General features: G+C 42.5%; 1 protein-coding gene across 1 annotated transcript; it reads right to left on the bottom strand.

Annotated features, from left to right (window-relative positions):
* Positions 1 to 65: 65 nt before the first annotated feature.
* LOC306821693 (transient receptor potential cation channel subfamily M member 7-like) lies at positions 66 to 15,323 on the bottom strand. Its single transcript, XM_079340248.1, has 18 exons — positions 15,252 to 15,323; positions 14,291 to 14,446; positions 13,812 to 13,955; positions 10,263 to 10,391; positions 9,910 to 10,161; positions 8,698 to 8,872; positions 7,421 to 7,553; positions 7,132 to 7,310; positions 6,852 to 6,984; positions 5,606 to 6,396; positions 4,487 to 4,575; positions 3,246 to 3,342; positions 3,058 to 3,134; positions 2,907 to 2,944; positions 2,580 to 2,608; positions 2,177 to 2,230; positions 1,626 to 1,670; positions 66 to 1,463 (listed from the first exon to the last, which is right to left on the bottom strand). Exons 2-18 carry the CDS (start codon positions 14,432 to 14,434, stop codon positions 1,300 to 1,302), a joined length of 2,673 nt encoding a protein of 890 aa, XP_079196374.1. The 5' UTR covers positions 14,435 to 14,446; positions 15,252 to 15,323; the 3' UTR covers positions 66 to 1,299.
* Between the last annotated feature and the right edge of the window lie 4,729 nt (positions 15,324 to 20,052).

Below are 20,052 nucleotides of genomic sequence, written 5' to 3'. Positions count from 1 at the left end.
AAAAACAACAAAGCATCATGGGAGGATTACACACAAATAACCACATCTTTGATTTGATGTACTGGCTTTATGTCACATTTACTTTGTGTACCTCTCATTGTAATATTTGTCCTCACAGATTTCATCCACAGGAGGGAAAGAAATGATTTACTCACAGTGCTACAGAAACACCTGCCTTTCAAATATGCACATCACTTCCTGATATAAGTTTCATTCAGTTTTTGTTGGTCATCTTTGAGGTTACGCGATAGACTCGGGGAATGTGAGGGCTGACATGGAGGTGCTTGAAAGCCACTCAGCCATCAGTGGAGTTGAGAATTAACCTTGATCCGAGCTTCGGGTTATTAAATTACAAATCTGCCATCAGAAGCAGTAAACATGTTTAAGAGAAGAGGCGACATCTTTCATAGACCTGGTTTGAAAGCTGGACTACACCACCTACAAGCATTTAATCATTCAACTTTTACACAACGACACGTCCAGAGGAACATTAACAAACGAGTCAGTAAACCTCACCCACCAACATATAATAACACGTGGACTAAGAAGGGATGTGAAATGTACAAGATGGAAAAGACATTTATGAAAAGATCCTGTCAAATCCAGACTCGATCGTTGTGAAGAAAATGAAAGTTATTCCCAAAATGTCTCAGCCCTTAAAAGAGCTCCTCAGCTGTCCAACTGTGAGGAGGACTCCTAACAGGATGAAGAGTTACTCAAGCTGAGGAGAAAACCAATAAAGACGCATAAATATGGAAATCATTATTTCAATAGAAGGTTTTATCCTAATGCAGACATGCGTTACATTTGTTGTTAAATAAAAAAAAAAAGCAATTTTAGAAGAGACTTAAACTTTGATTTAATAAATCCATGCTCGTTTGTTTTGATTTGGAGGCACATGTGAAGTGACGTTTTAAGGGTTAATTTGGCACAGCATTATAAGTGGTAAAATACAAATCATTTCCTGAAAGCATGCATCTGATCCATGCTGCATAAAACCCAGAAAATGCACCCTGAATGACCACGAGGGTTCAGTCTACTGCTGTGGCACTTTAGAAAGGTCCAGAACACCTCGTAAAGTACGTCTTAGAAATGATCACACAGATGCTAATTTCAAAGAGTTTATCATTACACAATGTCGGACTAGATTCTATGATTGACTTTCTATCTAAATTTTTTGTTACAAACCAATCACACTTTCTGAAAAAATGTGTCATACCTAGCAACATGGTGATCCCCACCTCCTCACTAAGACAGAAGTTTCTGTCTCTTCCTCACAGAGTTGCTCTAATAATGTTCCTAAATCCCTCCTAGGTTAGCGTTAGGGTCATGGCCCTGATCTCTTATCCACCTTCCTGCTTCCCCATTCACGAGTACACGCTGTGATCCACGCTTACCTCTAGGGGGCACCGGTGTGAAGGGGATACTCTGAGACAGCCTCATCAAGTTGTTGCGCTCCACAGCTACAGGCGGAAACAATAACAGTGAACATTTAAAGACAGCCTCACTGAATATATCCAACCTCTAGAAGCATTTACCCTTTAGACATATTAAGAACAATATAATATGATTATATTATCCATATTAACAATAATAAATAATCATACTGTTTCTGCATGTCTCACCTGAGTACTGGTAGCTCTCCATGGGCTTGAAGGGCGAGCCGATCGCTGAGGAGAGAAACACGTTTTGTTCTGCAGTTTGAGTTGAGGTCATTTAATTATTATGGTGATCTAAAAACATCCTTTATTCAACAAAATGACTAAGTGTTGTTCCAGCCTCCACCAGCAGATGTCTCTGTACTACTGAAGATTAAAAAGGAACCAGAGAGGTTGTGACTTTATAAAGTGAAAACAATAAACAGCAGGGTTTTATATGCGAGAGTGGGATGAACTGTTTAATCATTGACTCATGTGCTTTTGTTTGTAGTTCTTGATTAAAAGCCCGGTGAGAGACGGCACACATAATACACTTGTTTAAATGATCTTCCTTCGCACCTATCAGTGGATTTAATCTGGTGTGAAAACATGAAAAAGCAGAAAATCGTCATTTGTGATGCTAAGAAGTCGAAGACGTCTCAATATTTGTGGATGGATTTTCTCTCTACGGAGAGCAGTGGTGCAATAAAAACCTCCAGAGTCTGTCGTGCAGTTTGATCAGAGAGTGAGTTACTCACAGTCCTTTCTGGATCCGAGCTGGGTGTGTCGTGGTGTGTACAGAGAGACTGCGGCTGAAACCACAGAAGAAGAAGAAGAAGAAGAAGAAGAAGAAGAGGGTGAGACTTTCATGTTGAAACATGACACGTGACATATTGTACAGAAGAGTCTCTTCTAGTCCTGACGTCATGTGAAACCTCTTTTCAACTTGACCATAAACACAGCTTGAGGCCCTCGGCTGGTTCGATGAGGACTCACTCTTACTCTCTATCTACTGAACTGAACGATCACACATAAGCAGGCTTCACTTTGACGCACAGATAAGAGAAAGGTCAAACGTCTCTTTGATAACGCTGCTGCTGCTCGACCAGCTGATCCAGACCAAACAAGTCAAACTGATTCAGGTAAAACTTCACATCTCACCGGTCAGTGTGTCTTCACCTGGAGGTCGTCTGACAGAGCGAGAGAGAGAGAGAGAGAGAACACAGGAGGACAAGAGTTTTACAGGCTATCAGATCATGGATCTACAGGAGCTTTTGTTTTGTTTTCAGAGCAGGCAGATGTGTGCTGGTCTAAACAACGAAGGGTCAAATTAACTGAAATCAGAGAAACAGGTTCAACACTGTGGAAACTACTTGTGTTTGTGTGTGTGTGTGTGTGTGTGTGTGTGTGTGTGTCTGTGTGTGTGTGTGTGTGTGTGTGTGTGTGTGTGTGTGTATCTGATTGGAGAGCAGGATTTGAAGGACTTACAGACTGCCTGCTTGGGCTGATTTGACCTGAACTCTTTCCTATTGGAGAAATGAGAGAAGTGGTTAAACGATGACAGAATGCAGATTTAACAAAGTCACCTCTGGTTAAATGAAACAGAACAGTATTTGTGTTTTACAGAAGCATCTCTCACCAGCACTGCTGTTCGAGGGTCTTCATGTACGAGGATGTCTTCAGCGGACACTCGGCTTCTGTCCTTCTTCGTCAGAGCTGCAGAAACACACAGAGAATAATGAGCACCCATAACGGATCTACAGCTCGGCCTGCAGTGGATTCTAATAAATAAAACATTTTTCGAAGATGTAATCTGTGTGAGCTTACTGGAGTCAGGATGGAGCCATGCTGGGTTTCTGTCGAGCTCGGTGAAACCAGCATAAGAGTTGACTGCTCTGATGTGACCGTGAGCTTCAGACTGATGCTGGTGTAAAAAAAAGAAAAGAAAGAAAAATAATGAAACACTGAAGGCCGGTGACTTTTACAAAAGTGCATCTTATACAGCTACATGCTTGAGTTAGGCTGCATTTGTCAAGACTGCATCGGCAGCAAACGTACATCACAACCTCATGATTTAGAGTTTCCTGCAGCGTTCAATTACCAAGCTAATCTCTGAAAACAGAAGCAAATGTTATATCATATTGAATCATTTCTCCTGACTGTGAACATTCTGCCGACACCCCCTGAAGTCCAACATTCATTTAAAACATGAACCAGATGTCGTTTTGTTTATGGTAACAGAGAGGACTACAGGTCGACGCTGTACCTGTGGCGAGCGGAGGGACGACTACTTTATTTATATTATTGAACCTTTATTTAACCAGATGACTCATCTGCTCAGGTATCGTCTACTTGTGGGAAATCATTTCAAACTATGGTTCAACGTTGCCAACACACCCGTGTTCATTCGATGTAACGCATCTGGAATTCAGCTTGAAAATAGCAGGCAACATCAGAAGTGATTCTTAACAAGGAGAGATCAGATCACTGTTATATTTTGACTTGCATAGGGCCAATTTAAAAAGGTGTATACCACACAGAGGTGGGGAAATAGATTCTTATCTGCAGAGATTTTAAATAGATTGATAACTTCCAAACATATTTTTCTGCAGGATAAGTGACTCCCTGCTGAACGCTCTTTCACTGCCAAAAAGGAGCTGCAAGAAATTCAGCCAGTCTCACAGATAACTGGAGTCGATCCTGAAGTATGGACTCATTCAAAAACAGACTTTGAATCATAAATAGAATTCGAATCGTGACCCCAAAAATCGAATCAAATCATGAGACACTGAAAGATTCCCAGCCCTACCACCAAATTTTTTTTTTTTTTTAATCAAAGGCCCAACAATCCACCATGAGTAAGCCCACGGTGGAAAAACTACTTGGTTTGTTTTTAACGGGATGAAAGCTTGAGCAGAAGCAGACTGATGGTAAAGTGTGATCTGCTGCAGGCGTGTGGGGCAACAAAGAAGAATTCAATATCTACTTGATTTATTGTTTGACTTGTTATGAAGGAAAAGCTGAGAAAACTAAACACTACACACACACACACACACACACACACACACCTGAGATCTGGTCTGTGTGGCCGGGCTTTGCCGCCTGCTGGAGGTGTCTTTGGGTTGTGAAGTCTGGAGGTACATACTGTCTTTATGTCCTGAAAACATGAACCTTGTTATTCTTCATTAGAAAAACCATGAACTGTCTTTACTGTTCAGTTTGTCAGATTACTACAAGAAATCACAATACTGTTATTTTTTCCCCCGATGATTCAAATAATACAATTCCACAAGGACGATCCAACAGTTCATTCAAAGTGATTTGTTTACCATACCATTAGCCAATCATTGTGCAGCATTCAGAACACATCGCCCGATCTTATGACACAACATTGAAAACAATAAATCACGTGATTTTTTTTTTGTTATGACAAACTGCTCCTCTCACCTCCACCTGCAAAATTCAATCTAATGGTTGATTATTTATGCAGCGTTCATGTCGTACCTAAACCTCAGAACCTCCCAGGAACAAAGAACTGTTTGACAAGAGCTGCGGTCAGACGTACAGAGAAAGGAAAGGAAAAGGCACCAGCAAGGAAAAAGTTGATTCTGAACCCGAGACGACAAGCCCAGCACCCGGCAGGCACAGCCCTCCACTGAAACCCCGACTCAAACCTCGTGTTGCGTTTGGCTCTCTTGAAGTGTTCTCCATTTCAAGTGGGACTTCCGACCCACTATGACCATCATAGCATGATGCCTGAAGGGACGGTGGTTCAGATTTACTCCATCCCCTGTGTCTTCGTCTGTGGGGTCTCCTGAACGCCACGACAGGGTAACGAGCAAAGGCAGGCAGGCATCTATCGTCTCCTCTGTCAGCTGACGGTGACGCAGCTTCAGGAGCCGAGGGGACTTCTGCGTCTGTAGCCTCTCTGCTCAGAGAGCCTAATCTGCCCTCATCATCGAGGAAGGCCTCGTTCACGAAGCCTCGACTCACCTCCCTCCTAATCCCCCCCCTCCCTGACCCCCCTGTGTTCTCAGGCTTTGCAGTGCAAGCAGGCAAGCAGGCAGGTTGAGCAGAGCCAGAAGTCTTAGACACAATGACAATAGTTGGATAAACACACACACAGGTTTCATCCACCTCTTTTGTCCTCTCATCGACCCCAGATTCCCCCTCTGTCTCATACTCACCGACAAATGCCCCAAACTCTACCGTGGTGCTGTCGGGCTGGAGGGGCTGCTGGTGAAGCCCAGCTAGGGCGAGTTCCGGGTGGCTGGAGCCACTTGGCTGGGAAGAGGTGCTGCTTATGTGGAAGTGAGCCCCGGTGGAGGGCACGTTGGGCAGGCTGGATGGCGAGTCGGAAAGGCCCGGCTCTAGTGGACGGGTCAGCGCACTCTGGGTGAGAGAGTGGCCCCGGAAACGCAGCTCCGGAGGGGAAACGGCCACAGCACTTTGGACAAAGGCACTGGAGCTGGCACTGCCTGAGGAGCCAGCCTCTAAAGCAAAGAGCCCGAGCCCAAACAACCCCCTCCTCTCTGGACTCAGGTTCGAGTCCAGCCCCAGTCCCGCTCCAGGGCTGGGCCCAACTCTCCTGCTACTGTCCGTCCCAGCCCCTCCCTCCACACCAATCCCAAACAGAGAGTCTGCGATGTTGGCTCCAGTCTGGGGAAAAGAGGAGCCGAAGAAGGCGCCCACACTGCGTTTGCATATCATGGACGATTTAGAGTGCGGACCGGTTTCTGTGGCCACGGGGGCGATGCTGGGGACCATGTTCTTAGACAGGCTGAGCTCCCGTGTGATCTGATTGTGGACCTTGCTGGCCTCTGACGCCCTCTGAGCGGTGAGGGTCTTCAGAGTGTCCACAGTCAGAGCTGAGAGATCCTGCAGATGGCCGATCTGCGAGTCCAGCGTGTGCAAAGAGCGCTTTATAAAGTTGACCTTGTTCCCGACCTCCTTCAACTGTAAACACATCGTCTCCACCCTGAAAAACACAAACATTAGCTGTAGTTACATGCAGCCTGAGTTATCTGATAATGTTTTGTGTGCATTTTCTCACTAATACAAACAATAATAGCAAATATCTATCAACACTCACTGTTCTACAGTCATTTTGAAAAAGGACAAGAATTATTAAGTTCCACAGAATTGCAGTTTTGTTTTTCTTGTATTTACTAAGAGGGAGTCACATGCACATACTGATGATGTCAGACAACGTCCAGCCAATAGGTTTTATACATTTACATCAACAGGTGGCAGAGATGAGCCAAGATAAGCACAAATCTGCTGACGGGGAAGACAAAGGGGAGTAGCTCGAAAAATAAATGCAGAACATGCTAAATCAAGCAGTACTCTCAAATATTACATCACGAGGGATTTATACCCACTCTCATGTTGGGGGAGAAACCCTGATCGGAAACACTGTGGATATTGTTTCACCTTTCTGATGTAAGACGAATGCGCTCCTCACTCCCCGAGTGAAACTGATCATCTTTTTCATGAAAGTATGTCTCCACACACTGCTCCTCAAAGTCATGAAGCTTCTTTTGGTCCTCCTCTGTGAGAAACAGCTCTAAGAGAAGACAAGACAGAGACAGGTTAACCGTTTCAGCGGCACTTCCACTCACCTTTTTTTGTTTTGTTTTTTGCTTCGTTAAAATAAATCTCCTTCATATTCTTTTTGTTTTGTGCCAGAAGAGCGGCAGCAGTGTGATCATACTTGGTCCGTATGTATGCTCCTTCTTCCTCTTTCTACACATACAGAACAGGGAGTAGATATGACAGAGGAGGATGAAGGGGGGTGGGAGGACAGGCTTCTCATGGTAGGCCATAATGAAGTGGTAGCGCTGGTACTTCCAAACCAGATTAGAAATGGACTTGACTTGAATATACACATTACTGGAAAATAGAGAGAAGAGAGAAATAGAGTTGAGGGTGACGCGGAGGATAAAATAAAGAAACCATGTTATTGTGGAAACACAGTTAACACTGTAGTGTTATTCCCTTACTTAAAGAATGCGATGAGGAGGTTGACCATGAGTATATACTGTACAAAGAGGTAGACTGCTTGTAGGAGAGGAGTCAGCCACACTCCTGCTGCACACAGGGTCTTCACTGACGATTCACTGTTATTAGCACAAACTGTGAAGAGGAGGAGACTTTCACAATATGAACATACCAACATGAACACACTTAACCAATTGAATAAACATGAGCCTCTTTCACACGAGCACAAAACTCCTGAAAATGTCCAGACACTTCTACGGTCATTTGAACACAAACAGCTCGTGTGTTTTCGCCCAAACTTATTCTGCGATGTTTTCCTGTCAGCCTCCTGGTAAAATGTTTCTGCTCACCAGAATGTCCTCCTCCGCTCTTTTACTGGGAATTCACATAAAACACCCAGAGCAACAATACAGCTTTGGACTCTGCTGCTCGTCTGCTAACTTGGCGCTGGGAGGGACATGTGTGAAGGCTGAATACAATTTTAAAGACATTTTCAGGAGTGCATGTATGAAAGGGGCTGAGGATACCTGAGCTAGCTACTTAAATTAGTAATACAACAATATCCAAAACTAGTATAAGATTGGTGCATCACTTTTTAACATATCTGAGAAAAAAAGATACCATCACTACCCTGAAACTGTGAACATACACAGTTTATTTTTTTTACCATTATGTTATAGATAAACAATTTTGGTTCCAACTGTTGGTAACATTGTCTCATTACATTTGTGTAATACCTTTAGCAAATGCTAAAACACAACACTTTCTCTATGAATTACTCCAAATGCTAATGAATTTACACATTATAGCATAACTTTGTTTTCCCTTTAATAAAATACAGACATTTACCTAATCTCCTTTTTTCTCTTTTTAAACTGAAGAAGTGATAATCCATGTGATAAATTTAAACGGTATGTGCAACCTTTCAATACCAACTCAGGTAGTGGGGACCAGGTACTTTGTTCCACCAGAGCTTCAAATGTGTCCGACTCAAGCGACGCTCACTTTATCGAGAGCATTTAGTGTCTGAGTCGCGGCTGTTGATGCTGCGGTGAAACAAACAGTCGTGCCCTCCCGAGAGAAACCCGGATCGACTGCTTCTCTGTGTGAACCATGTAGAGTGAAGGAGGCTGTGAGGGGAACCCGCTGATTAGGCCGTCGTGGGTTTGATTTCCAGTGATTGTCTGATTGACAAAGAGGCTATCATGCTGTGATGAGAAGCTCTGAATAAAATCGTTCTTACCCTCGTAATCTCCCCTACCAAGCTCATCTGGCTTACCATCGATTTCATAAGCATACACTTCCCCGTACATCATCCAGTACGGCTGGAAGACCACATCTTTTGCCAGCGTCCAGCTGGGCTCCTCCTGTGGGTACAGAATGGCTTTCCTGGGCACGCCATAGCTCAGGAGGACTATAGCCATTATCACCACAATATAAAACATGTTGGCCACCTGAAAGAGATGTGACAACTTGCAAATCCGATGGAACTAACAAAAACCCACATAAACTCATTACATATGCCTGATTAAAATCACGTCTGTCACCTGTTTGAGTCATTTATAAAACATGAACATGTACTGAAAAGACCATGTTGATATAGATTCAGGACAACGTCAGCCATGATGGTGAACAACATGTAAACTTGACTGCGATGGGAGAATTAAATATATGATATTCACAGTTCACAAACATTCACAATACAGTTATTTGTAATGTCATGTTTTAATCCTGTGTGCACCTGCCCGGGGACAGCAGATGGAAACTAGCATCCGCTAAATCTGGTACAAAGCATATTTTCGTAAGATTAATGTATTTTGTACATTGTCCCTGACAAATAAACTAAACTAAACTTTTTTGCTATCTTGCTGAGGATTACATTTTAACATGTTCATATTTGTACACTAAATCTAATGCTAGAGGTTAGCATAGAAACAAGAGAAGCTGATAATCTGCTAATTGGACTTGCAGCCCTTTTCTAGTCTTCTGACTATTCAAAGCACTTTAACACCACATGTCCCACCCCACTGTGTCCATTAGTATGAACTCATCACATCTACACACCGCTGACGCAGGACAAGGACACATCAACATGAAGAAGCAGGAGCTGCCCCTGAGCCTCTGAGTTACATGACCTGATGACATCATGTTGTGAATGTTTGAAGTAATGAATTTAAACATGGACATTAAATTAAGTAGTTTGTCTCTCTAGCTTTTGAAGTCAAAAACAACAACACACAAACAGCCAATTTGAAATCTGCAATACTGTCAACACGATGAGCACCATCAAACTTTTTGTTTACTTTTTAAAATTTATTTTGTATGGGTTTTTTTTAATGACCCGTTTTATTTTCATCACTGACATTTGTTTTCCAACGCACTCAAAAAGAAGTTTGAGTTGAAATAGGTGAAGTTCAGAGCACCTAATTCAGGAATGATAAACTTCTGATGGCTGTACACATTTGCGGTGCTATGATTCTCACAGACTCACCATTTTAGCGATCATCATGACGTACGGTCCAGCTTGCTGGTTCACAGCCAGGATATCCAGGAGTCGCACGTACCAGAAGATTATATTGAGGCAATAGACCGTCCTTCCTGGGATGAAGGTGTCCTCTCCACCCAACCTCAGACCAAAGCCGATAAAGAAGGTCACAATGGCCAGAAAGTCTGACACATTGAAATAGTCACTGAACCAAACCTTTATCTTCTGGCTTATTTTTCCTGCCTCAGACATGAACATCTTCAAAGAAAAAAAGAAGAACAGTGGACAGATGTTGAGCAGATCAGTTGTTTGATTAACAAAAAACATGTCAAGTATTTTGATCCCCTTATTTCACACACCTCTCTAATTTTCTCAATGGCAGAGGTGAAGATGTAGAGGATGACCACCCACTCTTGAGGAGAAGGCCATAGAGGCATTTTCACCAGGACCACGTACGAGTAGAACATCAGGAAACCCAAGTAGAAGAGCTGAGAACGAGACAATTTCAAGAAGACTCTTAAAAACGTTATAGAATGATGTGATCAACACACATAGTGAAGTGCACATAAGAAATGTTGGACAAGGATGATAACTGTGTTGAGAACAGGACTCTAAATCCAGACTGTCCCAGAGAGGGGTTTGCTCTATTTTGAGATGAGGTCAGTTGAGGCCCTTTTAAAGGGGGCTGAACTCTACAATGGCACTTCATATCAGGAGCGAGTCGAGCATCCGGACTGAAGTCTCTGAGCTCAGCTGGTGGTGAGCTGAGTGGGTAAAGACTATGTGAGAGAACACAAAACTCATCCTCTCCATCTCAACTCAAAGAGAACGTTAGGCACAGAGCTCGCTCTCAGTCACCTCATTCAAAGTTAAAACAACACTTTTGTTGTTACTTTAACTACATAATTAAAGCCAGTGTGTTGAGGAAATATGACGACGTGTGTTAACTTATTTTGTTTTGAAATGAATCATAACTTTGGAGCAACTAGTAGGATTTATTTAACTTTTATTTATCCTGTAAAAGGCCCATTGAGGTGAAAAACCTCCATTTCCTGCAGGATGTGGGTGTCTCTCTCGTCCTGCAGCTATTTCATTTCAAAACTTTGTTTGTTTGTATTTATGTGCTTTGTCAACTAATGTCTTGTGTAAGAGGTGCAGATTATATTAGATTTTTTACTCCTTTTCATTCACAGTTCAGATTTTGTGTTACGTATTTAAAGGATACATTTAAATGAGGCTCAGCGCTCCCTACAACATGTGTGTGAAGTTCCTTTTTATTATTTTTTTTTATCCACTCTGATCCTGTATTTGACTGACCCCGCCCCTTGCTGGATGGGCTCAGGCTTTCTCGGCCATGTTCTAAGATAAGATAAGATAATCCTTTATTGATCTCGCGAGCGGAGAAATTTACAGTGTTACAGCAGCAAAGCAGGATAGCAGAAAAAAAATCACAGTGCAAAAAATGTAAATAGATAAAAATATAAGTGTAAAAAAAAAAAATGCATCAAAAACAATCAAGAGATAGCAAGAAAAAAATGTGCATCAATCTATTGTTAATCTATTGTTTACAGTAAAAAGATACTCAGAGGGAAAAACAGCCAATATTTGTGAGGGGTTACAGCCCTTTGTGGTGTCATGAAGGGAAAATCTCTTCCTGACTTTGGTGACCCTCTGACTTTTCGGCTACCGCCTACTCTTACAACATCAAGCTTGATTATCGCTTCTAATTTTAATTCTTGTAACTTTTGCCTGAGTCTGACTTTCTGTTTTGTGCTCATTAGGAAAATGTACAATGTTCAATAAAGGTGAATACCATGGAAACAATTCACCTGCTTAATACTAAAACAAAGGTCAATCAAAGTGTCTTTTGTTGCAATGCAAACTGATCTGTTTCTGTATTTCCCTGTATAGAAAGAAGCACATGATGCCTCTCAGTAGTGCATGAACTCACCATTTGGACAAGTTTGCACAACAGAGCTCAATTCTGTTTAAAGCATGGGTCAGCCATACAGCAGACCGTGGGAACGTTTGAAAAGAGGGAGAGTTAAAATCCCCCCCCCAACACACACACACTAACATGCATATTCAGTTTCTGTGACCATCTGCACAGTTAAAAAAATGTGCTGAACCTTGACATGCAGAGTTTGAACTGGAAAATCAGCCATTAACTCTCTGATCGGACGGGTAAGTCATTGTTGAGTGCTGCGTTCGTGTGTTGAAGTGAGGACGGAAACAGGTAGACCAGATGTAGATAAGCTGCAGCACAGGCTGTGTTATGCAGACTTGCGGTTTCAGTGATGGTATCAGACACTTAAACAGCTCCGTCTCTGCATATGAAGCCATCGATGACGGCTCCCATGTTCCTGAGAACATGCCCAAGGCTTACGCTTAAAAATAAACAGAGCGAGTGAGCAAAGACGAGTTTCTCCTGTGAATGAACGTGTATGTGACAGTAGGAAGCAGTATCAACTGAGTCTTTCACAGTTAATGTTTAAAAAGAGAACCAACCAGCAGGAGGACTGACAGCCTGTAGAGGAAATGTTCCTGTTCCCTCCTCCCACTCATGAACACTTCCAACACTTTCTAAAGGAGAGCAGTCAAAGTTGAGGCTTTTCATTTTCACATTGCTGTGCCACTCTGGGAAACATTTACAATCCCTAGGTGAGAGGAGTGCAGCTCTTTGATATTTCTGCCCTGCAGTTTCTTACCATCAATGTAAATGTCACGTCAGGATCAGCGTAAAGCAGCGGAGCAGGCGGGACAGAGCTGCGCAGTGTGTGCATGTCACAGTGTGTTAATACTGTAACACAATATGAAATCACTGGGACACCAATAATACGCTGTAGTGTAAAGGAATCAATCTGAAGGTAAAAAGGTGTTTAGTCTTATAACTCTGAGATTACAAGCTGTGACCAGTCTTAGTGTTTCACTGCTTTCTGTGAAGGTGCTGTTCCGAGGCAGTCAAACAATCACTGTGAGAGTCGGATGGGTTCGAATCAGACCATAATGATGGATGAACCAGAAAAACTTGACTGATCCTGGTGAGAGAAGTTTGGTAGAGGCTCACCTGTTGATTTTAATTCTGATCATCAACAGTGGCCGTATCTCTCCCAATGTTTTTGACCAAACAGTCCTCCATATTAAGGAAGCGAGGGGAAGAGTCCCTTCTTTATGAATCTGTTGCAAAACCAGATCAAGAAAATGAGACCAAGAAGGAATAAATACCAAAAGCAGTGTTTAAGACGGTAATTCTCTTCATTGTGATTGACCAATGAGCTGTGCAAAAGGAAAGTGCTCGGTCTGTGTTAAGACAGACTGAGACCTGGAACTTAGCAACAGGGACTGAAGAAGTTTCTATTCCTCACGTCTCTCTCTTCAGCTGTCTTGTCCAAGAAGGAACAAATGCACAAATGTTCCCAAAAGAAAGATCTTTTCTTTTCTTTTTTTTTTAATTTCTTGGTTCTCTGGTAAATATGTGTTAAAGCGCTGCTCCTGGAGTGTTTTAAGTCTCGTCTTAAGACCCATTTTTATTCCCTGGCTTTTTAACTTTGCATGAGTTTTGTGGTTCCTCTGTGTCTTTTACTTATTTTACTAGTTTACTACGTCTTTTATTGATTTTATTGTTTTATTTATGGCATCGTCTTAGATCTATGCACTTTTGTGATTATTTATTTCTCATTGTTATATGGAAATGTTTGTTTAATTGTTTCTATTATCATATGTACAGCACTTTGGAGACATTTTTGTTGTTTAAATGTGCTATACAAATAAAGTGGATTGGATTGATTGGATCGCTCCTGTAGCTCCTGTTTCCAAGACATAGCACCATAAAACTGATAATAATGTTAATGTGTAAATGATCGTGTGTGTGTGTGTGTGTGTGTGTGTGTGGGCGTTAATCTTCATACCGTGTTGGACCAGAACTTGACAATGGGAGCATGGTAGAAGGCATAAATCTTCCTGGTTAAGGGCAGCTTCCTGGGGCGAACGTGCGTCTCCATCTCATTCTTTGCCTCCACTATGTCGTGGGATCTGGCCTCCTTGAACACATCCTGCAGTGAGGTTAAAAAGGCCAAAATGTGAAGAGAACGAGAGAAAGCAAAGACGAGGGGAATGTAAATAAAGAACAAACTTTCAGTGCAAAGAAGCATTTATAAACTCTGTAAGACTATCTGTGTTTCTACTGTTCTCATGACACTCTGTCTCTCTAACATCCACTCTGTGGACGACGTCTGACACTGAAGTCTCTTTTGACGAATGGGAACATGACATTCCACCATTTGATATAAAACTTTCAAAGTACTTTAACGGGAGGACAAGAGCAGGTTTATCAACCAAATCAAATATAACTGTTGGTAAAGACCCAAAAGGACTGAGTGAAGCGAACCATCTGGATGTCTTCAGCGATGTTGGAGAAGTTGTGTTCGCTGTCCTCCATGGTCATCTGGTGGTCGTCCTGACTCTGAGGGATGTGAGCCATCTCCGCCTTGGACTTGTACTCCAAAAGCAGGATGGCAGGAGGCACCAACATGCTCAGAATGACCTGGACACAGACAACACACACGTGGGTGATTGCAACTAAATTTGTGAAGAAAAAACAGTGGAATAAAATACATATTTTGTCTCCCAGGTGTTTGAGCGCCTCATTTCAGCTAGAACATCTCACTCGCTCCCTGTCAGCTAATTCAGTGCTTTAGAAAAAAGGTGTTAAGTCGAGTTTACGATGAGTGGAGCACATTTTAATCTCGGGCCTTGTTTATCTTTATCATGTTTATTAGATGTCGGTCGTCGAGCTCTCAGCCTGCAGCGAAAGTTGTTAAGCACAGACCCCTAACTTGCAACTCTTTCATCCAAAACAGCACTCAAAAAGGTTTATTTATGGAACAGTATATATATATATATATATATATATATATATATATATATATATATATATATATATATATATATATATATATATATATATATATACACACAGGATGATAATGATTAGTTGGTTGATTATTGTGATATTTTCTGAAACATATTGGAGAACAAGGAGAAAGCTAAGTTACAAATCAACTCTTCATGTGTTACCTAACCAAAAAACAGAGATCTTTATCACAAGGTTACCGAGTGTTATTTTAACATCTAAACCAACAGCTACACTTGGATAAGCAGACTTGTGAAATTCGACTTTCATTCAACACTTGTTGTCAAAACTAGAACCACAAATATTTAACCGTTAAAGTGGTTTCATTTTTACACACTGACACTGTTAAACCCCAGCAACCTCTCAGCACCTGCATCACCTGAAGTGTTTGTTTGTAACCAAAGAATTAATTCTAAATGGAACATGAACCTTGTACCAGGAGTTCTTGCGCATGTTCAGCCGTCCCATCCACATGTCTGACAGCAGCATCTGGGTGCAGGTGTGAGCCACAAACGGTCGCAGGTGAGAGGACACGGCCAACTTCAAACAGGTGGAGTTGCTCCAGTTCTTCAGCTCGTAGGTCAGGAGCTTCATGGCCATGGTCTCGTCCTGCCGGAACGACTGCTCCAGCAGGTCCACCGCCAATGTCCCAAACTCGCTGAAATAAATCATCATGAATGAGCGACCACACACACACACAATAGGATACGTATCCTGATACTCTGCAGCACTCGTATAAATAATAATACATCATTTCAAGAAAAATACACCGCTGTTGAAAATACAGTTTGATGCGGGATTAAAACAAATTAATCGATGACAAAATTTCCACAAAAACCTTGAGCACAAACCCTGACCTCTGCATGCACTGATAGATTATCACGTCGTATTTCTGAGTTTGTAACATTTCTGTTTGTCAATCCTTCAAACACTCGACAGGTTAGAACTATTTGTAAACAAAGTGAACACCTGCATAGCTAATGAATGTTGATGAAACGGTGAAAGGATTTTACGTTGCGTCGTCTGATCCGTCTGATGGTCGGACGGTTACATTTGTGCAGAGCTACGCGTTTATTGGTTCTTCTGAGTGTAACTGCTGTGAAATAAACAATAAAAAAACCTCTTGTACCGACTCATTTTCAATAGCAGCACTCGCTTCGCGTCATCTGTGACTCGGCGGACGCTGCTCGCTCTCTCTCTTGCATCGGCTTTATGCTGCGACTTCTACAGACCTGGAGGTCAATGTCACTACAGGAGAGGAATTAAAGGACTTTTTAATCCATTTAATGCATCGATGTGGGGGTTGTAAAAATCTATATATTATCGTGTTGACAAATCTCAGGACACTTTGCTGTCTCGATCTTTTCCTTACACATTCACTTCTGTCCTTAAAGAAAGAAATAAGAGATGGAGAGAGAGCTCACTTGGAGTACTCCTTGAGCTCCTCTGTGGTGTCGTCCACCACATCGCTCTTTTTGGCCTCGCAGCCCATCGATCGGCAGAGCTTACAGGCCACCAGCGCCTTCGCCATGTTCTCCTCGCCGTGCTTCCAGAAGAAGAGCGACATCTTCTGCCTCTTCATCAACACGGCCCACACCAGCAGCTCGTTGAAGGGGTAGGGAAAGCGCCTCGTTTCTGGGTCGTCTATGTCCACGATCTCCTCTTTGCTTCTCTTTTTGTTCTGCTCCTGGGTTGACTCCAGCTGTGAGGTGAGACAAAAGAGCAGCGAATAAAACTGTTGTTTTTGTTTATCCTTACCCCCCCCCCCATGAGTGATCTTCTATTCAAAATGCAGCCTCATCATTTGGGTTGAACTCGAGGACGTTACCTTGGGTTTGTACGGCTGTGCAGTTTTGATGAAGTGGTTGTGCCTCGTCTTCTCCTTCTTGTCAGCCTGCATGCTGAAAGACTCGTGACTTTTCCTCAAATGAGAACCAGGTCCTGCTGTGTGACGCCCCGACCTCTGCAAAAAAAAATTTAAAACATTTTATTATACTTTATATATATTATATATACTTTTATTACAGTTCAACATACATCTGACACAAGCGGACATCATGTATGAAAGGCATGTTGTTGTTTTTAAAAGACGTCCAAAGAAAACCACACGCCTGATTCTTACCGAACATCTTTGATCACAATTTTAAAAGTCTAAACGCAGACAAAAACAAATATTCACATTTTGATGCGAGAACAGGAACCTGCTTGAGCTCACCCGGTTGCTGCCGTGGAGATTGTTATAAATTATTCTGAATCGTTTCCTCGTGTAGTTGCACCTGTAAGTCCCGCCCATCAGGTACTCAATGACCAGGCCCACATCAATCAAAGTGATCTTATAGTTTGGAGGAAGATGACTCTTGAAAGGGGAAAATGATGAATTAAGATTAATCAGACACTCTCATCATCAACTTGATGTAAAAAAAAAAAAAAAAAAGATCCAACTCTACCTGCTTGACGTCCCTGACCAGGTGGAGGAGAGTCGGGTTGTTGGGAGGTTGTTTCTACAAAAACACAAACAGAAGGTTTAGAAAAACACAAAGCTTGTGATCACAGTCTAACTCTTAAGGTTGGTGCATGTCTCGTGACGTCACCATGTTGTAGAGCTCCTCCAGCCGACTGATTGTCAGAAAACGATGCATGCTGACGCCGTTTTCTATGAGCAATTTGACAAAATCCACCCTGTCCATCACGAGCGCATCCAGCATCGCTTGCTCAAGGGAGCTCACCTAAACAAACAAGGATACACACATGCTGGGATGAAGCATATTTATAAAGCAAATCACTGTTTGGCCTTCTCCCTCATTGTGTTTGTTATAAAACAAACACAATGAGGCAGGAGACCAAAAATAAAGCAAAATTACAGCAAAAAAAATAAATAAATAAATATAAGCTATCCCCTCATTCAAACACAAGCCAGGGTTCCCCCACTTTTAAAATAAACATTAGCACTGAGGGCAGTTTGAGTAGACAACTGTCAGGAGGTTCATGTTTCAGTAAAGACATGCAGTTCATGGCCGCCTGCCAGAATCCAGTCCCCCGGGCTCTGCAGCCCGCAGATTGTGGTAGGCAGAGATTTTGGATCATTGTGGGTCAGTCCAAAGGTTCGGAGCTAAGGCTGAGCAGAGCAAACAACCCTGCAGGCTACAGCTCACACACACACACAAAAATAAACACGCAGACGTACCAGGAGCTGCTGTCCGTACACAAACACATGATTCTTGGCAATGTCGACGCGGTCCCAGGCCAGAGTCAGGACCAGCTGATCGAAGGCAGTTGCGTTTGTGCCTGCAACACACGGAGATATGGATTCTAATGCTGCATTCACTGTGTGTGTCCAGTTAGTCAGCTAGCAGGATTAGAGAGGGTTAGGAGAGGAGTAGTACACTCAATTACACCAGAACACACAATCAGAGCAGCTTAGACTGCAACATAAATCAGTGTTCAGTGTGCTGCCTTATTGTCCTCGAGGAGTCTAACAATCCTCACCACCGTCTGCAGAAGTCCACGTTTGGATGTCTGACAATAATCTCAGAGGCAGTTTGATGGAAAGTTTACCTGCTCATAACACCTATTACCTTTACGAGAGTGTGCACATTCAAAGAACCATCAGCTTTGAACAGCTCTTCCAAAATGCCCATTTAATCTTCAGCCTGTAAAATGAATTCAAGTGTAGAGACCTCAAAGCAGTACTCAATTTTCTTCGAGATGCTAAAGAGCTTTAGTGGCCTGGGGTTCCTCTAACGATGAGTTACTGTTTCACCACAATGACTGTGCCTTAGGTCCAACAAATATTTGCCCAGGAAGTCGTTTTCAGTCAGAGACGATTAGTCTTTTCAGAGTTTGAACCTTTTTTCTTGAAACTATCAATCAGCTGCAGTCCCTTACACATTCCCTGACTCTTGTATACATAGAGGGGGATGAGGTTGAACAACAGCTCAGATATGCTGCACCTTCCAAAGTGAGCACAACGCCCCTCTTTAAGCTAGGAAAAGTCTTCAAAGAAAGTCAGGTGGGAGTGAAAAATGTCAGACAGTCCTAGCATTTAACATGAGCTGCACGTATACACCATTCGTCCATCTTCCTGTTGGTTAAAAAGGTCGCAAGAGAAAATAAGGATTACAAAGAGTAAGAGTGAGACATTGAGCTCAGTGACTGAAAGGGTTTGAATAAGAAGGCCCTGTGAATGTGAGCAACATGATCTCCTCAGAAACACAAAGACAAGGGCACACAAAGGGGGGGGGGGGGGGGGGGGAGAGCTCTGCTCTCAAAGCATATCTATATCAGAATGAAAACATTACAAAGTCTTGACATTTTGAATCTCGTAATGCCAACAAGCTCGGCATATGAATAGACTGGAACTGGATAAACGTTATACGACTTTCACTCTCACCGAGTGGAGGGGAAGCGAGGTTCAGAGAGAAGTCGAGCACTGACCTTGGAGTAAAGCTCTCAGGATGGCCACATCAATGTCCTGGTGCTCCTCAGAGCTGATGTGAAACACAGTGATCTGTTGTTGAAGGAACCAGAGAGCACTTATTATCACGTTCCCACAGACATTCTCCACATGTTTCCACAGTCTCTGAAATGTTCTGCATCAGTTTCGAAAAGCAAACTAAATTATTCAACTAGTGATTTCAGTTAACACTTGCTGCATTTTCTCTTGTTACTCTTTAAGATTTTGCATTTGATTTTCATGTTTCATTAATTACTCAGAGCTTCGCCCGGTTATTTCAGGGCAGCACTCAGCCATCGATTTAGACATCAATACACAGCAGAAATACATGAATAAGTAAACACATAGACAATGTGTGACTGTACCAATTCTTTGCTCTTCATGCACTCCATCAGAGTCTGAAAAAGGTGGATGGCATCGCTGTGACTGAAGTTGAAGGTTTTCTTAATGGTTGCTAAGATGTCTGTCTCGACGCCATCAGGAAGACCGCTGTAGAAGAACAGAGAGACAAAAAGGTACAGTCAGACTACGCTTACATCTGCACAGCTTGAAATGCTACAATTAGAAGAAGCATATCCAACAACACAAAACAGTGAACTCCTGACTCATGACTTTAAGTGTCTCACTGCCTCAGTTTAATCCTGCTGAAAACAGCTTTTTGCTCACACTTTATGTGAACGTTTTAAAGACGGTCTTCTGGGGTTGCTTGTGCAAACATGTAGGATCTCAAGTGGAGAGGACATGACTTAGAAAGAACCACGGCGGGGCGACGGTAGCCTCGTGG

This window comes from Symphodus melops (assembly GCF_947650265.1).
Source record: "Symphodus melops genome assembly, chromosome: 3".
NCBI classification, from domain to species: domain Eukaryota; kingdom Metazoa; phylum Chordata; class Actinopteri; order Labriformes; family Labridae; genus Symphodus; species Symphodus melops.
Note: the sequence above shows the minus strand (reverse complement) of the source record. Positions and strands in the feature narration are given on the sequence as shown.